The sequence below is a fragment of the Ranitomeya imitator genome, chromosome 6 (assembly GCF_032444005.1).
Source record: "Ranitomeya imitator isolate aRanImi1 chromosome 6, aRanImi1.pri, whole genome shotgun sequence".
Lineage (NCBI taxonomy): Eukaryota > Metazoa > Chordata > Amphibia > Anura > Dendrobatidae > Ranitomeya > Ranitomeya imitator.
Genome location: NC_091287.1, coordinates 9,391,166 through 9,414,201, shown reverse-complemented (window position 1 = coordinate 9,414,201; position 23,036 = coordinate 9,391,166). Strand labels below are relative to the sequence as shown.

At 67.6% G+C, this 23,036-nt stretch overlaps 2 protein-coding genes across 7 annotated transcripts in view; one reads left to right on the top strand and one right to left on the bottom strand.

Annotated features, from left to right (window-relative positions):
• Positions 1–522: 522 nt before the first annotated feature.
• Positions 523–21,354, bottom strand: JMJD4 (jumonji domain containing 4). Its single transcript, XM_069729119.1, has 6 exons — positions 20,641–21,354; positions 18,373–18,538; positions 6,085–6,210; positions 2,944–3,187; positions 2,273–2,419; positions 523–1,492 (listed from the first exon to the last, which is right to left on the bottom strand). Exons 1-6 carry the CDS (start codon positions 20,822–20,824, stop codon positions 1,205–1,207), a joined length of 1,155 nt encoding a protein of 384 aa, XP_069585220.1. The 5' UTR covers positions 20,825–21,354; the 3' UTR covers positions 523–1,204.
• Positions 21,355–21,383: 29 nt separating this feature from the next.
• The window catches only part of SNAP47 (synaptosome associated protein 47), a 64,177-nt gene continuing 62,524 nt past the window's right edge, over positions 21,384–23,036 (top strand). For 4 of the 6 annotated variants that reach the window (XM_069729112.1, XM_069729113.1, XM_069729116.1 and 1 more), the window contains exons 1-2: positions 21,384–21,450; positions 22,155–22,256. The gene's annotated coding sequence lies outside the window, so the exon portion shown is untranslated. The remainder of the gene's footprint in view (positions 21,451–22,154; positions 22,257–23,036) is intronic. The other 2 variants (XM_069729117.1, XM_069729114.1) reach the window with 1 other exon arrangement.

Sequence of the window (23,036 nt, the reverse complement as noted above, 5' to 3'; positions counted from 1 at the left end):
TGGGGACAGGGAGTGTGGGTTCCTGGGGAGTGACAATGGGGACAGGGAGTAAGGTCCCTGGGGGGTGACAATGGGGGCAGGGAGTGTGTGTGGTCACTGGGAGGGGGTGACAAAGGGGGCAGGGAGTGTGGTCCCTGGGGGGTGACATTGGGGTCAGGGAGTGTGTGTGGGTCCCTGGGGGGGTGACAATGGGGACAGGGAGTGTGGGTTCCTGGGGAGTGACAATGGGGACAGGGAGTAAGGTCCCTGGGGGGTGACAATGGGGGCAGGGAGTGTGGGTCTCTGGGGGGTGACAATGGGGGCAGTGAGTAAGGTCCCTGGGGGGTGACAATGGGGGCAGTGAGTAAGGTCCCTGGGGGTGACAATGGGGACAGTTAGTAAGGTCTCTGAGGGGGTGACAATGGGGGCAGGCAGACCCGTGGATTGCAGCTTCCTATGGAGGGGTCAAGATAGTGGCTGTTAGCTTTGTAGAAGGCCCCCATGCTACGTTGCTGTAGTCACCATTTCTTTTTTCTTTCTTTTGACAGGGTTTCCAGTTCGGCTCCCCATTATTTCCTTTACGGCATATGGCGCCACCCCTGGTGACTGGAGCACGTTACGGCTGGCCTTTCAGGAAGTGCTGCAGGGATCAGCGAGGGGGTCGCTCCCTTCTGTACAATGGCTGAGACCAGGTCATCCCTTGTGGCCCGACGCGCGTTTTGGACACCCTGAAGACACAATCCAAATGTTACAGTGTTTTCCTGGGTGACCAGGGCTGATGTTTCTATACCTGGGGGGATCAGCAGGTTATTTTCTATTCTCGGAGGTGTGAACTGTTCCTGACTCGTGGTCCTTATGGGGAACAGAGGCACCCTGGGTGATATTCCTGGGCGTAGACACCCAAAACTTGTTTTGTTTTTTTTTAAGTTAAAGCTGTTTATTGGTTTACAGAAACACAGCAGGACACGTTCTGTCCCTGAGGGAGGAACTGAAGAAATATTTTGTGTCACTTTTTCCCGTCACTCCCAGAGCTGCACTCACAATTCTGCTCGCCTGTTCAGGTTATAAGATCTTACGTGTCCTCGCTGCCCCTGCTGGTTCAGTGTCTGTACAGCGCATTCTCTGCTGGGATTTCTGCTCGCAGCACACACCATAGCGCCCACGATGCAGTACGACCACGCTCGCGGTCTAAGCGTTTCTCACATTTTCATCCTCTGTGCTCCCCTCATTGCAGCGCTCTCTCCAGCTCCGTCAGTAAATCTTCGGGGCAGGGATGTAATGTTTCTGTGTCCAGATTCCGGAAATCTTGGTTGTCCATTAATAAAACCAGAGTATCAGCAATCTTCCTGAGATCAAACTGTACGTGTCGGAGCCCCGGGGCCATCACGTGGGGGCGCTGCAGGACGTTAGTCTCATGTCCATCCCGCAAGACCTGAATCCTGTGCTCAGCGATGATCCTCAGGAAGGTGAAAAACTCTTTATAATCAATCCCAGCGCAGGATTTCAGCATGACCTGTGCAAAATATCACAAGTACAAATGATTCCCACAGCAAGAAAATCACAGGGACGGGGCTCGGCACCAGCTAGGAACAGGGATGGGGCTCAGCACCAGCTAGGAAAACAGGGACGAGGCTCGGCACTGCCCGGGAGAACAGGGACGGAGATCCGCACCAGCTAGGAAAACAGAGACGAGGCACGGCACCGCCCAGAAGAACAGGGACGGGGATCGGCACCGCCAGGGAGAACAGAAACGGAGATCGGCACCGCCCGGGAGAACAGGGACGGGGCTCGGCACCGCCCGGGAGAACAGGGACGGAGATCGGCACCAGCTGGGAGAACAGGGATGAGGCTCGACACCGCCCAGAAGAACAGGGACGGGGATCGGCACCGCCAGGGAGAACAGAAACGGAGATCGGCACCGCCCGGGAGGACAGTGACGGGGATCGGCACCACCCAGGAGAACAGGGACGTGGCTCGATGCTACCTGGGAAACAATGATGGGACTCTGCACCACCAGACAACAGTAACGGTGGTCTGCACCACCCAGGAAACGGGATAGGGCTCAGTACCACCCAAGAAACCATGACGTGGCATGGCACCACAGGTAGAACAGAGATAGGGCTCGGCAGACACGATAACTGGGATAGGACTCGGCGCCACACGGAAAGCATGAATGGGGCTTGGCACCACAGGGTAAATGGAGACGGGGCTCGGCACCACCGGGGGATAGGGCTACGTATTACGAAAGGAGGGTTGGCGTTACAGTGATCTGAGATGATTAACGTTCTGTCACCTGACAGTGCTGCTCCCAGTCGTCCATCGTCTCCTTCCACTCACTGATCTCGCTCTTCACATCGCTCAGCTCTGCCTGCAGGAAGCCCCACATGACCGAGACGTTACACCCGTTCACCCAGTTATGGTTGATGGAGATGGTGTCCTCCTGGAAGATCAGATTCACAATTCCTGATGTCAGAACTGTCTCCAGGTTTTAATCCCTTCACCATATACGCTCTTATAGGGCTGTGACCTCGTCACCGGGGATCCACCCACTTCGTCTCCCGGAAGTCCTCCCACCTCGTCACCAGGGGTCCACCCACCTCGTTACCCAGGGGTCCACCCACCTCGTCTCCCGGAAGTCCTCCCACCTCGCCACCGGGGGTCCACCCACCTCGTCTCCCGGAGGTCCTCCCACCTTGTCACCGGGGATCCACCCACCTCGTTACCCGGGGGGTCCACCCACCTTGTTACCCAGGGGTCTAGCCACCTCGTTACCAGGGGGTCCACCCACCTCGTTACCCAGGGGTCTACCCACCTCGTCTCCCGGAGGTCCTCCCACCTCGTTACCCAGGGGTCCTCCCGCCTCTCTCAGCTCTCAAATCCTTTCGAGAACTGTGGACCTTTCATTACACTAAATAAACCCATAACCCAAGTACAGGCGGAGGGGAATGTGGCGCAGCCTCTCACCAAATTGTACACCTGATGGTGCCAACCGCTGGGCACAAAGATGATCTCCCCGGCCTCCTGTATGACCTCCAGGAATGGGGGGCAGACGTCGTGGAGCAAAGGTACGGTCACATCGTATGGAAGGCGCCCGCTGCAATCACGCAGATGTTCCTCATGGCCAGGTGGGAAGAGCAGCCACTTCTTACGACCACATATATTCGCTGACCAACTGTAGGATCGGAAGACGTCAGCGTGGAACGGAGTCCTGTCAGTGTGACATTATAGGAAAGGGATTATTATAATGTGGAGGGGGAAGGGGGTCTTTCAATCGATCACCACAGTAATGGTCGTCCGGCAGAAATGGCAGCAGTCGCATCTTCGCCTTCCTCACATGGTAAACATTGCTGGAGGGCGACATGTCTGCATAAATCAGTCAGGGGAAGGCTCTGCTCCACTGTACGACATCTGCTGCAGTGAGCGCTCAGCACAGCGACGTGCATGCGGGTGACAGCTGTGTCCGGCTTGTCAGCTGCTGTGATCCTTTACTGCAGGACAGCACCGTGACAGGCGAATTAAAAAAGAGGCCAAACTGGATTATGACTTGATTCTCACAGCATCCTAGGCCGCCGCAGTGTGCCGCCATGCACCTGCCTTGAGGTGTGATGCAGCAGCGCGCACAGCAATCCTTGGATGCGCCATGGCCAAACACACAGTAGCACCAGAGGAACGCTTCTCTCCCGCAGCCTAGGGAGACCGTGTTTAGTGTAGTGCCCCCGATAGCAATGCCGGTCCCACCATGTCATCTTCATACCCATGGTGACACTACGTGGAGTTTCCCAGTGGCGTCTGCACAGTGAGCTGTCGTCCAATTGTGTGTGAGTGCGTGGACTGTCAGTATGCACAGCGGCAGGAAGACAGCGGCAGAAAGACAGAGGCAGGAGGACAGCGGCAGGAAGACAGCGGCAGAAAGACAGAGGCAGGAGGACAGCGGCAGGAAGACAGCGGCAGAAAGACAGAGGCAGGAGGACAGCGGCAGGCGGACAGTGTCAGGAAGACAGCGTCAGGAAAACAGCAGCAGGAGGACAGCGGCAGGAAGACAGAGGCAGGAAGACAGAGGCAGGAAGACAGCGGCAGGACAGTGGCAGGAAGACAGCGGCAGGACAGAGGCAGGAATACAGCGGCAGGACAGTGGCAGGAAGACAGCGGCAGAAAGACAGAGGCAGGAGGACAGCGGCAGGAAGACAGCGGCAGAAAGACAGAGGCAGGAGGACAGCGGCAGGAAGACAGCGGCAGAAAGACAGAGGCAGGAGGACAGCGGCAGGCGGACAGTGTCAGGAAGACAGCGTCAGGAAAACAGCAGCAGGAGGACAGCGGCAGGCGGACAGCGGCAGGAAGAGAGAGGCAGGAAGACAGAGGCAGGAAGACAGCGGCAGGACAGTGGCAGGAAGACAGCGGCAGGACAGTGGCAGGAAGACAGCGGCAGGCGTCAGCATGTCATTGTAGTCATTACACGGCGGCATGAGCCGCAGTGTTTGCTCTTTGTCACGCTCAGCAGGTGTATAACGCTGCCACGTTTTCCAGGGCTGGGTCCTCTCCTCCTCACGTCCGCTCATTGCCCTGACTGTGCACAAGTGACTGGAGATCTGGAGCGGAGGCTGCAGCTGACCCCGACCAGCGAGAACAGAGCAGAGCGGTCAGGAGGAGACCGACGGCAAAATGCACGAGCCGGATATTCTCCTGCAAGAGCGTTATAGTCCAGATACAAGAACGATAAAAGAGGAAGCATGCAAAAAAATAAAAGGGAAAAAGCCAAACTCACCGGCACCACCGAGCTAACGTTACCGCTGAGCAAACGTCACTGAATAAACATCACCGGCACCGCCGAGCAAACACCACCGAGCCAACGTCACCGCCGAGCACACACCATCGAGCCAACGTCACCGCCGAGCACACACCATCGAGCCAACGTCACCGTCACTGCTGAGCTAACGTCACCGCCGAGCAAACGTCACTGAGCAAACATCACCGGCACCGGCGAGCAAACACCACCGAGCCAACGTCACTGAGTAAACATCACCGAGCCAACGTCACTGCTGAGCTAATGTTACCGCCGAGCACATGTCACCGGCACCGCTGAGCAAACACCACCGAGCCAACGTCACCGCCGAGCACACACCATCGAGCCAACGTCACCGCCGAGCACACACCATCGAGCCAACGTCACCGTCACTGCTGAGCTAACGTCACCGCCGAGCAAACGTCACTGAGCAAACATCACCGGCACCGGCGAGCAAACACCACCGAGCCAACGTCACCATCACCGCCGAGCAAACGTCACTGAGTAAACATCACCGAGCCAACGTCACTGCTGAGCTAATGTTACCGCCGAGCACATGTCACCGGCACCGCTGAGCAAACACCACCGAGCCAACGTCATCGTCACTGCCAAGAAAATGTCACCGTCGAGCAAATGTCACCGACACCGCTGAGCAAACACCACAGAGCTAACGTCACCAACACCGCAGAGCTAATGTCACTGAGTAAACATCACCGACACCACTGAGCTAACGTCATTGAACATGTGGAGAAAAAACTGGGATATTACAATGAGGTGGATATGATAATGAGGTGGATATTATATAATAATGAGTTGGATATTATAATGAGATGGAGATTATATTCTAACTAGATTGTGGCCCGATTCTAACGCATCGGGTATTCTAGAATATGCATGTCCCTGTAGTATATGGACAAAAATGATTCCAGAATTCGCGGCAGACTGTGCCCGTCGCTGATTGGTCGAGGCGACCTTTATGACATCATCGTCGCCATGGCAACCATTATGACATCTACGTCGATACTGTGCCCGTCACTGAATCAGAAACGTGGGATTTCTACGTCCTTTATGACATCATCGTCGAGGTGCCCGTTGCTGATTGGTCGAGGCCTGGCGGCCTCGACCAGAGACGCAGGATTTCCAGGACAGACAGACAGACGGAAAAACCCTTAGACAATTATATATATAGATGAGAGGAATATGATAATGAGGTGACTACAGAAGCTTTTTTCTGTCATTAATAGAACAGAATAATTATTGTGCACCTCACCTCTGCTGCTGATGGCAGAATGATGGACGTACATACACACTGCTGCCGTACATACCAGGAGCCGGCGGGGCCCATGTACACAAAGCGGTAATCATCCACACCGATGGCGTCCCAGTATTCATTCAACCAATCAGAGGAGAAGTAAAGTGGCGTCTCATACACGTCCTGATCCGGGAACGCCCTGCAGAGAGAAACAGGGATCACACACTGAGGACACTGGGGGAGGAGAAATGGACAGATCTGGGGAGAGGGAGAGGGAGACACGACCCCCGGGGAGGAGCAGGGCAGACACGACCCCCGGGGAGGAGCAGGGCAGACACGACCCCCGGGGAGGAGCAGGGCAGACACGACCCCCGGGGAGGAGCAGGGCAGACACGACCCCCGGGGAGGAGCAGGGCAGACACGACCCCCGGGGAGGAGCAGGGCAGACACGACCCCCGGGGAGGAGCAGGGCAGACACGACCCCCGGGGAGGAGCAGGGCAGACACGACCCCCGGGGAGGAGCAGGGCAGACACGACCCCCGGGGAGGAGCAGGGCAGACACGACCCCCGGGGAGGAGCAGGGCAGACACGACCCCCGGGGAGGAGCAGGGCAGACACGACCCCCGGGGAGGAGCAGGGCAGACACGACCCCCGGGGAGGAGCAGGGCAGACACGACCCCCGGGGAGGAGCAGGGCAGACACGACCCCCGGGGAGGAGCAGGGCAGACACGACCCCCGGGGAGGAGCAGGGCAGACACGACCCCCGGGGAGGAGCAGGGCAGACACGACCCCCGGGGAGGAGCAGGGCAGACACGACCCCCGGGGAGGAGCAGGGCAGACACGACCCCCGGGGAGGAGCAGGGCAGACACGACCCCCGGGGAGGAGCAGGGCAGACACGACCCCCGGGGAGGAGCAGGGCAGACACGACCCCCGGGGAGGAGCAGGGCAGACACGACCCCCGGGGAGGAGCAGGGCAGACACGACCCCCGGGGAGGAGCAGGGCAGACACGACCCCCGGGGAGGAGCAGGGCAGACACGACCCCCGGGGAGGAGCAGGGCAGACACGACCCCCGGGGAGGAGCAGGGCAGACACGACCCCCGGGGAGGAGCAGGGCAGACACGACCCCCGGGGAGGAGCAGGGCAGACACGACCCCCGGGGAGGAGCAGGGCAGACACGACCCCCGGGGAGGAGCAGGGCAGACACGACCCCCGGGGAGGAGCAGGGCAGACACGACCCCCGGGGAGGAGCAGGGCAGACACGACCCCCGGGGAGGAGCAGGGCAGACACGACCCCCGGGGAGGAGCAGGGCAGACACGACCCCCGGGGAGGAGCAGGGCAGACACGACCCCCGGGGAGGAGCAGGGCAGACACGACCCCCGGGGAGGAGCAGGGCAGACACGACCCCCGGGGAGGAGCAGGGCAGACACGACCCCCGGGGAGGAGCAGGGCAGACACGACCCCCGGGGAGGAGCAGGGCAGACACGACCCCCGGGGAGGAGCAGGGCAGACACGACCCCCGGGGAGGAGCAGGGCAGACACGACCCCCGGGGAGGAGCAGGGCAGACACGACCCCCGGGGAGGAGCAGGGCAGACACGACCCCCGGGGAGGAGCAGGGCAGACACGACCCCCGGGGAGGAGCAGGGCAGACACGACCCCCGGGGAGGAGCAGGGCAGACACGACCCCCGGGGAGGAGCAGGGCAGACACGACCCCCGGGGAGGAGCAGGGCAGACACGACCCCCGGGGAGGAGCAGGGCAGACACGACCCCCGGGGAGGAGCAGGGCAGACACGACCCCCGGGGAGGAGCAGGGCAGACACGACCCCCGGGGAGGAGCAGGGCAGACACGACCCCCGGGGAGGAGCAGGGCAGACACGACCCCCGGGGAGGAGCAGGGCAGACACGACCCCCGGGGAGGAGCAGGGCAGACACGACCCCCGGGGAGGAGCAGGGCAGACACGACCCCCGGGGAGGAGCAGGGCAGACACGACCCCCGGGGAGGAGCAGGGCAGACACGACCCCCGGGGAGGAGCAGGGCAGACACGACCCCCGGGGAGGAGCAGGGCAGACACGACCCCCGGGGAGGAGCAGGGCAGACACGACCCCCGGGGAGGAGCAGGGCAGACACGACCCCCGGGGAGGAGCAGGGCAGACACGACCCCCGGGGAGGAGCAGGGCAGACACGACCCCCGGGGAGGAGCAGGGCAGACACGACCCCCGGGGAGGAGCAGGGCAGACACGACCCCCGGGGAGGAGCAGGGCAGACACGACCCCCGGGGAGGAGCAGGGCAGACACGACCCCCGGGGAGGAGCAGGGCAGACACGACCCCCGGGGAGGAGCAGGGCAGACACGACCCCCGGGGAGGAGCAGGGCAGACACGACCCCCGGGGAGGAGCAGGGCAGACACGACCCCCGGGGAGGAGCAGGGCAGACACGACCCCCGGGGAGGAGCAGGGCAGACACGACCCCCGGGGAGGAGCAGGGCAGACACGACCCCCGGGGAGGAGCAGGGCAGACACGACCCCCGGGGAGGAGCAGGGCAGACACGACCCCCGGGGAGGAGCAGGGCAGACACGACCCCCGGGGAGGAGCAGGGCAGACACGACCCCCGGGGAGGAGCAGGGCAGACACGACCCCCGGGGAGGAGCAGGGCAGACACGACCCCCGGGGAGGAGCAGGGCAGACACGACCCCCGGGGAGGAGCAGGGCAGACACGACCCCCGGGGAGGAGCAGGGCAGACACGACCCCCGGGGAGGAGCAGGGCAGACACGACCCCCGGGGAGGAGCAGGGCAGACACGACCCCCGGGGAGGAGCAGGGCAGACACGACCCCCGGGGAGGAGCAGGGCAGACACGACCCCCGGGGAGGAGCAGGGCAGACACGACCCCCGGGGAGGAGCAGGGCAGACACGACCCCCGGGGAGGAGCAGGGCAGACACGACCCCCGGGGAGGAGCAGGGCAGACACGACCCCCGGGGAGGAGCAGGGCAGACACGACCCCCGGGGAGGAGCAGGGCAGACACGACCCCCGGGGAGGAGCAGGGCAGACACGACCCCCGGGGAGGAGCAGGGCAGACACGACCCCCGGGGAGGAGCAGGGCAGACACGACCCCCGGGGAGGAGCAGGGCAGACACGACCCCCGGGGAGGAGCAGGGCAGACACGACCCCCGGGGAGGAGCAGGGCAGACACGACCCCCGGGGAGGAGCAGGGCAGACACGACCCCCGGGGAGGAGCAGGGCAGACACGACCCCCGGGGAGGAGCAGGGCAGACACGACCCCCGGGGAGGAGCAGGGCAGACACGACCCCCGGGGAGGAGCAGGGCAGACACGACCCCCGGGGAGGAGCAGGGCAGACACGACCCCCGGGGAGGAGCAGGGCAGACACGACCCCCGGGGAGGAGCAGGGCAGACACGACCCCCGGGGAGGAGCAGGGCAGACACGACCCCCGGGGAGGAGCAGGGCAGACACGACCCCCGGGGAGGAGCAGGGCAGACACGACCCCCGGGGAGGAGCAGGGCAGACACGACCCCCGGGGAGGAGCAGGGCAGACACGACCCCCGGGGAGGAGCAGGGCAGACACGACCCCCGGGGAGGAGCAGGGCAGACACGACCCCCGGGGAGGAGCAGGGCAGACACGACCCCCGGGGAGGAGCAGGGCAGACACGACCCCCGGGGAGGAGCAGGGCAGACACGACCCCCGGGGAGGAGCAGGGCAGACACGACCCCCGGGGAGGAGCAGGGCAGACACGACCCCCGGGGAGGAGCAGGGCAGACACGACCCCCGGGGAGGAGCAGGGCAGACACGACCCCCGGGGAGGAGCAGGGCAGACACGACCCCCGGGGAGGAGCAGGGCAGACACGACCCCCGGGGAGGAGCAGGGCAGACACGACCCCCGGGGAGGAGCAGGGCAGACACGACCCCCGGGGAGGAGCAGGGCAGACACGACCCCCGGGGAGGAGCAGGGCAGACACGACCCCCGGGGAGGAGCAGGGCAGACACGACCCCCGGGGAGGAGCAGGGGCAGACACGACCCCCGGGGAGGAGCAGGGCAGACACGACCCCCGGGGAGGAGCGGGGCAGACACGACCCCCGGGGAGGAGCGGGGCAGACACGACCCCCGGGGAGGAGCGGGGCAGACACGACCCCCGGGGAGGAGCGGGGCAGACACGACCCCCGGGGAGGAGCGGGGCAGACACGACCCCCGGGGAGGAGCGGGGCAGACACGACCCCCGGGGAGGAGCGGGGCAGACACGACCCCCGGGGAGGAGCGGGGCAGACACGACCCCCGGGGAGGAGCGGGGCAGACACGACCCCCGGGGAGGAGCGGGGCAGACACGACCCCCGGGGAGGAGCGGGGCAGACACGACCCCCGGGGAGGAGCGGGGCAGACACGACCCCCGGGGAGGAGCGGGGCAGACACGACCCCCGGGGAGGAGCGGGGCAGACACGACCCCCGGGGAGGAGCGGGGCAGACACGACCCCCGGGGAGGAGCGGGGCAGACACGACCCCCGGGGAGGAGCGGGGCAGACACGACCCCCGGGGAGGAGCGGGGCAGACACGACCCCCGGGGAGGAGCGGGGCAGACACGACCCCCGGGGAGGAGCGGGGCAGACACGACCCCCGGGGAGGAGCGGGGCAGACACGACCCCCGGGGAGGAGCGGGGCAGACACGACCCCCGGGGAGGAGCGGGGCAGACACGACCCCCGGGGAGGAGCGGGGCAGACACGACCCCCGGGGAGGAGCGGGGCAGACACGACCCCCGGGGAGGAGCGGGGCAGACACGACCCCCGGGGAGGAGCGGGGCAGACACGACCCCCGGGGAGGAGCGGGGCAGACACGACCCCCGGGGAGGAGCGGGGCAGACACGACCCCCGGGGAGGAGCGGGGCAGACACGACCCCCGGGGAGGAGCGGGGCAGACACGACCCCCGGGGAGGAGCGGGGCAGACACGACCCCCGGGGAGGAGCGGGGCAGACACGACCCCCGGGGAGGAGCGGGGCAGACACGACCCCCGGGGAGGAGCGGGGCAGACACGACCCCCGGGGAGGAGCGGGGCAGACACGACCCCCGGGGAGGAGCGGGGCAGACACGACCCCCGGGGAGGAGCGGGGCAGACACGACCCCCGGGGAGGAGCGGGGCAGACACGACCCCCGGGGAGGAGCGGGGCAGACACGACCCCCGGGGAGGAGCGGGGCAGACACGACCCCCGGGGAGGAGCGGGGCAGACACGACCCCCGGGGAGGAGCGGGGCAGACACGACCCCCGGGGAGGAGCGGGGCAGACACGACCCCCGGGGAGGAGCGGGGCAGACACGACCCCCGGGGAGGAGCGGGGCAGACACGACCCCCGGGGAGGAGCGGGGCAGACACGACCCCCGGGGAGGAGCGGGGCAGACACGACCCCCGGGGAGGAGCGGGGCAGACACGACCCCCGGGGAGGAGCGGGGCAGACACGACCCCCGGGGAGGAGCGGGGCAGACACGACCCCCGGGGAGGAGCGGGGCAGACACGACCCCCGGGGAGGAGCGGGGCAGACACGACCCCCGGGGAGGAGCGGGGCAGACACGACCCCCGGGGAGGAGCGGGGCAGACACGACCCCCGGGGAGGAGCGGGGCAGACACGACCCCCGGGGAGGAGCGGGGCAGACACGACCCCCGGGGAGGAGCGGGGCAGACACGACCCCCGGGGAGGAGCGGGGCAGACACGACCCCCGGGGAGGAGCGGGGCAGACACGACCCCCGGGGAGGAGCGGGGCAGACACGACCCCCGGGGAGGAGCGGGGCAGACACGACCCCCGGGGAGGAGCGGGGCAGACACGACCCCCGGGGAGGAGCGGGGCAGACACGACCCCCGGGGAGGAGCGGGGCAGACACGACCCCCGGGGAGGAGCGGGGCAGACACGACCCCCGGGGAGGAGCGGGGCAGACACGACCCCCGGGGAGGAGCGGGGCAGACACGACCCCCGGGGAGGAGCGGGGCAGACACGACCCCCGGGGAGGAGCGGGGCAGACACGACCCCCGGGGAGGAGCGGGGCAGACACGACCCCCGGGGAGGAGCGGGGCAGACACGACCCCCGGGGAGGAGCGGGGCAGACACGACCCCCGGGGAGGAGCGGGGCAGACACGACCCCCGGGGAGGAGCGGGGCAGACACGACCCCCGGGGAGGAGCGGGGCAGACACGACCCCCGGGGAGGAGCGGGGCAGACACGACCCCCGGGGAGGAGCGGGGCAGACACGACCCCCGGGGAGGAGCGGGGCAGACACGACCCCCGGGGAGGAGCGGGGCAGACACGACCCCCGGGGAGGAGCGGGGCAGACACGACCCCCGGGGAGGAGCGGGGCAGACACGACCCCCGGGGAGGAGCGGGGCAGACACGACCCCCGGGGAGGAGCGGGGCAGACACGACCCCCGGGGAGGAGCGGGGCAGACACGACCCCCGGGGAGGAGCGGGGCAGACACGACCCCCGGGGAGGAGCGGGGCAGACACGACCCCCGGGGAGGAGCGGGGCAGACACGACCCCCGGGGAGGAGCGGGGCAGACACGACCCCCGGGGAGGAGCGGGGCAGACACGACCCCCGGGGAGGAGCGGGGCAGACACGACCCCCGGGGAGGAGCGGGGCAGACACGACCCCCGGGGAGGAGCGGGGCAGACACGACCCCCGGGGAGGAGCGGGGCAGACACGACCCCCGGGGAGGAGCGGGGCAGACACGACCCCCGGGGAGGAGCGGGGCAGACACGACCCCCGGGGAGGAGCGGGGCAGACACGACCCCCGGGGAGGAGCGGGGCAGACACGACCCCCGGGGAGGAGCGGGGCAGACACGACCCCCGGGGAGGAGCGGGGCAGACACGACCCCCGGGGAGGAGCGGGGCAGACACGACCCCCGGGGAGGAGCGGGGCAGACACGACCCCCGGGGAGGAGCGGGGCAGACACGACCCCCGGGGAGGAGCGGGGCAGACACGACCCCCGGGGAGGAGCGGGGCAGACACGACCCCCGGGGAGGAGCGGGGCAGACACGACCCCCGGGGAGGAGCGGGGCAGACACGACCCCCGGGGAGGAGCGGGGCAGACACGACCCCCGGGGAGGAGCGGGGCAGACACGACCCCCGGGGAGGAGCGGGGCAGACACGACCCCCGGGGAGGAGCGGGGCAGACACGACCCCCGGGGAGGAGCGGGGCAGACACGACCCCCGGGGAGGAGCGGGGCAGACACGACCCCCGGGGAGGAGCGGGGCAGACACGACCCCCGGGGAGGAGCGGGGCAGACACGACCCCCGGGGAGGAGCGGGGCAGACACGACCCCCGGGGAGGAGCGGGGCAGACACGACCCCCGGGGAGGAGCGGGGCAGACACGACCCCCGGGGAGGAGCGGGGCAGACACGACCCCCGGGGAGGAGCGGGGCAGACACGACCCCCGGGGAGGAGCGGGGCAGACACGACCCCCGGGGAGGAGCGGGGCAGACACGACCCCCGGGGAGGAGCGGGGCAGACACGACCCCCGGGGAGGAGCGGGGCAGACACGACCCCCGGGGAGGAGCGGGGCAGACACGACCCCCGGGGAGGAGCGGGGCAGACACGACCCCCGGGGAGGAGCGGGGCAGACACGACCCCCGGGGAGGAGCGGGGCAGACACGACCCCCGGGGAGGAGCGGGGCAGACACGACCCCCGGGGAGGAGCGGGGCAGACACGACCCCCGGGGAGGAGCGGGGCAGACACGACCCCCGGGGAGGAGCGGGGCAGACACGACCCCCGGGGAGGAGCGGGGCAGACACGACCCCCGGGGAGGAGCGGGGCAGACACGACCCCCGGGGAGGAGCGGGGCAGACACGACCCCCGGGGAGGAGCGGGGCAGACACGACCCCCGGGGAGGAGCGGGGCAGACACGACCCCCGGGGAGGAGCGGGGCAGACACGACCCCCGGGGAGGAGCGGGGCAGACACGACCCCCGGGGAGGAGCGGGGCAGACACGACCCCCGGGGAGGAGCGGGGCAGACACGACCCCCGGGGAGGAGCGGGGCAGACACGACCCCCGGGGAGGAGCGGGGCAGACACGACCCCCGGGGAGGAGCGGGGCAGACACGACCCCCGGGGAGGAGCGGGGCAGACACGACCCCCGGGGAGGAGCGGGGCAGACACGACCCCCGGGGAGGAGCGGGGCAGACACGACCCCCGGGGAGGAGCGGGGCAGACACGACCCCCGGGGAGGAGCGGGGCAGACACGACCCCCGGGGAGGAGCGGGGCAGACACGACCCCCGGGGAGGAGCGGGGCAGACACGACCCCCGGGGAGGAGCGGGGCAGACACGACCCCCGGGGAGGAGCGGGGCAGACACGACCCCCGGGGAGGAGCGGGGCAGACACGACCCCCGGGGAGGAGCGGGGCAGACACGACCCCCGGGGAGGAGCGGGGCAGACACGACCCCCGGGGAGGAGCGGGGCAGACACGACCCCCGGGGAGGAGCGGGGCAGACACGACCCCCGGGGAGGAGCGGGGCAGACACGACCCCCGGGGAGGAGCGGGGCAGACACGACCCCCGGGGAGGAGCGGGGCAGACACGACCCCCGGGGAGGAGCGGGGCAGACACGACCCCCGGGGAGGAGCGGGGCAGACACGACCCCCGGGGAGGAGCGGGGCAGACACGACCCCCGGGGAGGAGCGGGGCAGACACGACCCCCGGGGAGGAGCGGGGCAGACACGACCCCCGGGGAGGAGCGGGGCAGACACGACCCCCGGGGAGGAGCGGGGCAGACACGACCCCCGGGGAGGAGCGGGGCAGACACGACCCCCGGGGAGGAGCGGGGCAGACACGACCCCCGGGGAGGAGCGGGGCAGACACGACCCCCGGGGAGGAGCGGGGCAGACACGACCCCCGGGGAGGAGCGGGGCAGACACGACCCCCGGGGAGGAGCGGGGCAGACACGACCCCCGGGGAGGAGCGGGGCAGACACGACCCCCGGGGAGGAGCGGGGCAGACACGACCCCCGGGGAGGAGCGGGGCAGACACGACCCCCGGGGAGGAGCGGGGCAGACACGACCCCCGGGGAGGAGCGGGGCAGACACGACCCCCGGGGAGGAGCGGGGCAGACACGACCCCCGGGGAGGAGCGGGGCAGACACGACCCCCGGGGAGGAGCGGGGCAGACACGACCCCCGGGGAGGAGCGGGGCAGACACGACCCCCGGGGAGGAGCGGGGCAGACACGACCCCCGGGGAGGAGCGGGGCAGACACGACCCCCGGGGAGGAGCGGGGCAGACACGACCCCCGGGGAGGAGCGGGGCAGACACGACCCCCGGGGAGGAGCGGGGCAGACACGACCCCCGGGGAGGAGCGGGGCAGACACGACCCCCGGGGAGGAGCGGGGCAGACACGACCCCCGGGGAGGAGCGGGGCAGACACGACCCCCGGGGAGGAGCGGGGCAGACACGACCCCCGGGGAGGAGCGGGGCAGACACGACCCCCGGGGAGGAGCGGGGCAGACACGACCCCCGGGGAGGAGCGGGGCAGACACGACCCCCGGGGAGGAGCGGGGCAGACACGACCCCCGGGGAGGAGCGGGGCAGACACGACCCCCGGGGAGGAGCGGGGCAGACACGACCCCCGGGGAGGAGCGGGGCAGACACGACCCCCGGGGAGGAGCGGGGCAGACACGACCCCCGGGGAGGAGCGGGGCAGACACGACCCCCGGGGAGGAGCGGGGCAGACACGACCCCCGGGGAGGAGCGGGGCAGACACGACCCCCGGGGAGGAGCGGGGCAGACACGACCCCCGGGGAGGAGCGGGGCAGACACGACCCCCGGGGAGGAGCGGGGCAGACACGACCCCCGGGGAGGAGCGGGGCAGACACGACCCCCGGGGAGGAGCGGGGCAGACACGACCCCCGGGGAGGAGCGGGGCAGACACGACCCCCGGGGAGGAGCGGGGCAGACACGACCCCCGGGGAGGAGCGGGGCAGACACGACCCCCGGGGAGGAGCGGGGCAGACACGACCCCCGGGGAGGAGCGGGGCAGACACGACCCCCGGGGAGGAGCGGGGCAGACACGACCCCCGGGGAGGAGCGGGGCAGACACGACCCCCGGGGAGGAGCGGGGCAGACACGACCCCCGGGGAGGAGCGGGGCAGACACGACCCCCGGGGAGGAGCGGGGCAGACACGACCCCCGGGGAGGAGCGGGGCAGACACGACCCCCGGGGAGGAGCGGGGCAGACACGACCCCCGGGGAGGAGCGGGGCAGACACGACCCCCGGGGAGGAGCGGGGCAGACACGACCCCCGGGGAGGAGCGGGGCAGACACGACCCCCGGGGAGGAGCGGGGCAGACACGACCCCCGGGGAGGAGCGGGGCAGACACGACCCCCGGGGAGGAGCGGGGCAGACACGACCCCCGGGGAGGAGCGGGGCAGACACGACCCCCGGGGAGGAGCGGGGCAGACACGACCCCCGGGGAGGAGCGGGGCAGACACGACCCCCGGGGAGGAGCGGGGCAGACACGACCCCCGGGGAGGAGCGGGGCAGACACGACCCCCGGGGAGGAGCGGGGCAGACACGACCCCCGGGGAGGAGCGGGGCAGACACGACCCCCGGGGAGGAGCGGGGCAGACACGACCCCCGGGGAGGAGCGGGGCAGACACGACCCCCGGGGAGGAGCGGGGCAGACACGACCCCCGGGGAGGAGCGGGGCAGACACGACCCCCGGGGAGGAGCGGGGCAGACACGACCCCCGGGGAGGAGCAGGGCAGACACGACCCCCGGGGAGGAGCAGGGCAGACACGACCCCCGGGGAGGAGCAGGGCAGACACGACCCCCGGGGAGGAGCAGGGCAGACACGACCCCCGGGGAGGAGCAGGGCAGACACGACCCCCGGGGAGGAGCAGGGCAGACACGACCCCCGGGGAGGAGCAGGGCAGACACGACCCCCGGGGAGGAGCAGGGCAGACACGACCCCCGGGGAGGAGCAGGGCAGACACGACCCCCGGGGAGGAGCAGGGCAGACACGACCCCCGGGGAGGAGCAGGGCAGACACGACCCCCGGGGAGGAGCAGGGCAGACACGACCCCCGGGGAGGAGCAGGGCAGACACGACCCCCGGGGAGGAGCAGGGCAGACACGACCCCCGGGGAGGAGCAGGGCAGACACGACCCCCGGGGAGGAGCAGGGCAGACACGACCCCCGGGGAGGAGCAGGGCAGACACGACCCCCGGGGAGGAGCAGGGCAGACACGACCCCCGGGGAGGAGCAGGGCAGACACGACCCCCGGGGAGGAGCAGGGCAGACACGACCCCCGGGGAGGAGCAGGGCAGACACGACCCCCGGGGAGGAGCAGGGCAGACACGACCCCCGGGGAGGAGCAGGGCAGACACGACCCCCGGGGAGGAGCAGGGCAGACACGACCCCCGGGGAGGAGCAGGGCAGACACGACCCCCGGGGAGGAGCAGGGCAGACACGACCCCCGGGGAGGAGCAGGGCAGACACGACCCCCGGGGAGGAGCAGGGCAGACACGACCCCCGGGGAGGAGCAGGGCAGACACGACCCCCGGGGAGGAGCAGGGCAGACACGACCCCCGGGGAGGAGCAGGGCAGACACGACCCCCGGGGAGGAGCAGGGCAGACACGACCCCCGGGGAGGAGCAGGGCAGACACGACCCCCGGGGAGGAGCAGGGCAGACACGACCCCCGGGGAGGAGCAGGGCAGACACGACCCCCGGGGAGGAGCAGGGCAGACACGACCCCCGGGGAGGAGCAGGGCAGACACGACCCCCGGGGAGGAGCAGGGCAGACACGACCCCCGGGGAGGAGCAGGGCAGACACGACCCCCGGGGAGGAGCAGGGCAGACACGACCCCCGGGGAGGAGCAGGGCAGACACGACCCCCGGGGAGGAGCAGGGCAGACACGACCCCCGGGGAGGAGCAGGGCAGACACGACCCCCGGGGAGGAGCAGGGCAGACACGACCCCCGGGGAGGAGCAGGGCAGACACGACCCCCGGGGAGGAGCAGGGCAGACACGACCCCCGGGGAGGAGCAGGGCAGACACGACCCCCGGGGAGGAGCAGGGCAGACACGACCCCCGGGGAGGAGCAGGGCAGACACGACCCCCGGGGAGGAGCAGGGCAGACACGACCCCCGGGGAGGAGCAGGGCAGACACGACCCCCGGGGAGGAGCAGGGCAGACACGACCCCCGGGGAGGAGCAGGGCAGACACGACTCCCGGGGAGGAGCAGGGCAGACACGACTCCCGGGGAGGAGCAGGGCAGACACGACTCCCGGGGAGGAGTAGGGTAGACATGACTCCTGGGGAGGAGGATAAAGAATAAGCATGTCATCTGTAGTGGGCAGTGTCGCCTCCTCGTACCGCCTCATGTGCCAGTCCTTCAGGTAGCGGCAGCCCAGGGCAGAGCGCTGGCCACTGTCGGTATAGTCCCTCCAGTAGGCGATGTATTCTCGGAGGGGCTGGAGCTCCTTAGGATTGGCGTTGTATTCCTTCACATCACAATTTGCTACTGGAACGACGGCGTCTCCTGAAATAAGAAATATAGGAATCATCCCATGTGATGACTGGTGCGAGGCGATACCCCGGGGAACGATCAGATGGGCAGAAACGGTGCAGGCGAATACAGCGAAACATCTGCCCCCCATGGAGAATCCCCAGCCAGGCTCCATTAGGGTGTACGGCGGGATAGCCGACATGGTGGAGGCCGGGACCTGTCTCCATGCTACATGGTGGAGGCCGGGACCTGTCTCCATGCTACATGGTGGAGGCCGGGACCTGTCTCCATGCTACATGGTGGAGGCCGGGACCTGTCTCCATGCTACATGGTGGAGGCCGGGACCTGTCTCCATGCTACATGGTGGAGGCCGGGACCTGTCTCCATGCTACATGGTGGAGGCCGGGACCTGTCTCCATGCTACATGGTGGAGGCCGGGACCTGTCTCCATGCTACATGGTGGAGGCCGGGACCTGTCTCCATGCTACATGGTGGAGGCCGGGACCTGTCTCCATGCTACATGGTGGAGGCCGGGACCTGTCTCCATGCTACATGGTGGAGGCCGGGACCTGTCTCCATGCTACATGGTGGAGGCCGGGACCTGTCTCCATGCTACATGGTGGAGGCCGGGACCTGTCTCCATGCTACATGGTGGAGGCCGGGACCTGTCTCCATGCTACATGGTGGAGGCCGGGACCTGTCTCCATGCTACATGGTGGAGGCCGGGACCTGTCTCTATGCTACATGGTGGAGGCTGGGACCTGTCTCCATGCTACATGGCGGAGGCCGGGACCTGTCTCCATGCTACATGGCGGAGGCCGGGACCTGTCTCCATGCTACATGGCGGAGGCCGGGACCTGTCTCCATGCTACATGGTGGAGGCCGGGACCTGTCTCCATGCTACATGGCGGAGGCCGGGACCTGTCTCCATGCTACATGGTGGAGGCCGGGACCTGTCTCCATGCTACATGGCGGAGGCCGGGACCTGTCTCCATGCTACATGGCGGAGGCCGGGACCTGTCTCTATGCTACATGGCGGAGGCCGGGACCTGTCTCCATGCTACATGGCGGAGGCCGGGACCTGTCTCTATGCTACATGGCGGAGGCCGGGACCTGTCTCCATGCTACATGGTGGAGGCCGGGACCTGTCTCCATGCTACATGGTGGAGGCCGGGACCTGTCTCCATGCTACATGGCGGAGGCCGGGACCTGTCTCCATGCTACATGGCGGAGGCCGGGACCTGTCTCCATGCTACATGGCGGAGGCCGGGACCTGTCTCCATGCTACATGGCGGAGGCCGGGACCTGTCTCCATGCTACATGGTGGAGGTCGGGACCTGTCTCCATGCTACATGGCGGAGGCCGGGACCTGTCTCCATGCTACATGGCGGAGGCCGGGACCTGTCTCCATGCTACATGGTGGAGGCCGGGACCTGTCTCCATGCTACATGGCGGAGGCCGGGACCTGTCTCCATGCTACATGGCGGAGGCCGGGACCTGTCTCCATGCTACATGGCGGAGGCCGGGACCTGTCTCCATGCTACATGGTGGAGGCCGGGACCTGTCTCCATGCTACATGGTGGAGGCCGGGACCTGTCTCCATGCTACATGGTGGAGGCCGGGACCTGTCTCCATGCTACATGGCGGAGGCCGGGACCTGTCTCCATGCTACATGGCGGAGGCCGGGACCTGTCTCCATGCTACATGGCGGAGGCCGGGACCTGTCTCCATGCTACATGGTGGAGGCCGGGACCTGTCTCCATGCTACATGGTGGAGGCCGGGACCTGTCTCCATGCTACATGGCGGAGGCCGGGACCTGTCTCCATGCTACATGGTGGAGGCCGGGACCTGTCTCCATGCTACATGGTGGAGGCCGGGACCTGTCTCCATGCTACATGGTGGAGGCCGGGACCTGTCTCCATGCTACATGGTGGAGGCCGGGACCTGTCTCCATGCTACATGGTGGAGGCCGGGACCTGTCTCCATGCTACATGGCGGAGGCCGGGACCTGTCTCCATGCTACATGGCGGAGGCCGGGACCTGTCTCTATGCTACATGGCGGAGGCCGGGACCTGTCTCCATGCTACATGGCGGCTGCTCCTGTCTATGGGCGGCTCAGCCCCGCGGGACGTACCGAACACCCGCAGCAGGTGATCCCAGTTGGGTTTGTTATCGGCGGTGACCCAGGAGCGGCGGCTGCTCCACGTGCGGGAGAACTGCGCGGACAGGAGGCACGGAGCGTTGGCGGCCATGTACTGATGGAAGAAATCATCGTAGCTGAACGTATCCGGGTCTTCTACGCGCTCAACGTGGCTCATGGTGGGGGAGGGGCTCACCGTCTATTATATGTCTGATTATTACCGGGGACCATGACGACCACACACGTGACTAGGATCACAAAGGGCCCCGCAGTTATATTACCAGGGGCCCCATTCCTCTATTATTGGTGGCCCCTCTGTTATATTATCAGGGGCCCCTGTGTTATATTATTTGTGGCCCCTTCCCTATATTATCAGGGGCCCCTCAGTTATGTGATCAGGTCCCCTGCCTATATTATCAGGGGCCCCTGTGTTATATTATTAGTGGCCCCTTCCCTCCATTATTAGTGGCCCCTGCCTACATTATTGGGGCCCCTGTGTTATATTATTAGTGGCCCCTTCCCTCTATTATTAGTGGCCCCTCAGCCTATATTATCAGGGGCCCCTGTGTTATATTATTAGTGGCCCCTTCCCTCCATTATTAGTGGCCCCTGCCTACATTATTGGGGCCCCGGTATCTTTCTCGCCCTCCCTCCACTCATCCGCCGGCCGCTCTCCCTTCTCACAGTTCCGCCGTCGCCGCAGTTTCCGCACGGTCAGTATTACGGGCTGCACAGACTGATCACGTGGTGTAGCTGATGACGTCAGAGGCGGTGTCACCAGGATCACCATCCGTGCAGTTCCCGGTAACTGACGTGCTGTGTGTGATGATAGGAGTGTGACGTTCCGTGTATGAGGAGGAGGCGGCGGGCGGGAATGCTGGGAGTTGTGGTTCTCCGGTCACTGTGCGGGATGTGTACACGGGGGGAGGTCATCACTGGTCACGTGACATCACATCACGGAAGATGCTCTTTCCAGTGGGGGCGTGATCTGATTGGTTGCTGAAAGCAGCTGCTGGAATACCGCACACGATTCCAAGCTGTTGTCATTAGCAACCGATCACGTCGGCACTGGTAGATAAGAGCAGGAATTTGGTTGTTGCTATGGCAACTGTTCTCTTCATAACGGATACAATGAGCCAATCAGATAATGTTTCTCATCTTTGGAGCCTCTGACTGGCTCCTTCTTTGTATCTCCATTCAACAGCTGAACCAATCAGATCGCTGCTGTTTTTTCTAATCTGCATTGGAAAATTAAAGCTGGAATCTGATTGGATGGTGGAACAGTCACTTCCCTGATGGCCAATCAGATTCCTAACATGCTCAGCCCCTGCTGTCTGGAGACGTCCTGTGGCGGCTGCGGATCCCGGGTGTGCGGCGTCACTGCGGGCGATGGGATCACTGCGGGCGATGGGATCACTACGGGCGATGGGATCACTACGGGCGATGGGATCACTGCGGGCGATGGGAAACGCTGCCGGACTCTGACCCCTTCATTATATGTGTTACAGTACGTAGGACGTCAGACCAGAATCCTGACACTGGAGAGACTGTGATCAGTCCTGAGCATGAAGCCGATCACTGAGCGCAGCACCGAGCGCAGCTGAGCCCAGGTAACATCTGCTGAGAAAAGTGACCCAGCCACGCAGCCTCAGGACCAGCTGACGGGCCCAAGTGCCCAGGATCCGTGGCCTCCGCTGATCGTGTGATCGGTGGCCTCCGCCGATCCTGTGATCGGTGGCCTCTGCCGATCCTGTGATGGGTGGCCTCTGCCGATCCTGTGATCGGTGGCCTCTGCGATCGTGTGATCGGTGGCCTCTGCCGATCCTGTGATCGGTGGCCTCTGCGATCGTGTGATCGGTGGCCTCTGCCGATTCTGTGATGGGTGGCCTCTGCCGATCCTGTGATCGGTGGCCTCTGCCGATCCTGTGATGGGTGGCCTCTGCCGATCCTGTGATGGGTGGCCTCTGCCGATCCTGTGATGGGTGGCCTCTGCCGATCCTGTGATGGGTGGCCTCTGCCGATCCTGTGATCGGTGGCCTCCGCCGATCCTGTGATCGGTGGCCTCTGCCGATCCTGTGATCGGTGGCCTCTGCGATCGTGTGATCGGTGGTCTCTGCCGATCCTGTGATCGGTGGCCTCTGCCGATCCTGTGATCGGTGGCCTCTGCCGATCCTGTGATCGGTGGCCTCTGCCGATCCTGTGATCGGTGGCCTCTGCCGATCCTGTGATCGGTGGTCTCTGCCGATCCTGTGATCGGTGGCCCCTGCCGATCCTGTGATCGGTGGCCTCTGCCGATCCTGTGATCGGTGGCCTCTGCCGATCCTGTGATCGGTGGCCTCTGCCGATCCTGTGATCGGTGGCCTCTGCCGATCCTGTGATCGGTGGCCTCT

Excerpts from the sequence above, each read along its gene's own strand:
- JMJD4 (XM_069729119.1), bottom strand. The coding sequence starts at position 20,824 with ATGAGCCACGTTGAGCGCGTAGAAGACCCGGATACGTTCAGCTACGAT. Across the intron at positions 6,211-18,372 it reads AAGGACTGGCACATGAGGCG|GGCGTTCCCGGATCAGGACG; the intron begins GTACGAGGAGGC and ends TTCTCTCTGCAG. Across the intron at positions 2,420-2,943 it reads ACCATCAGGTGTACAATTTG|GAGGACACCATCTCCATCAA; the intron begins GTGAGAGGCTGC and ends CTGATCTTCCAG.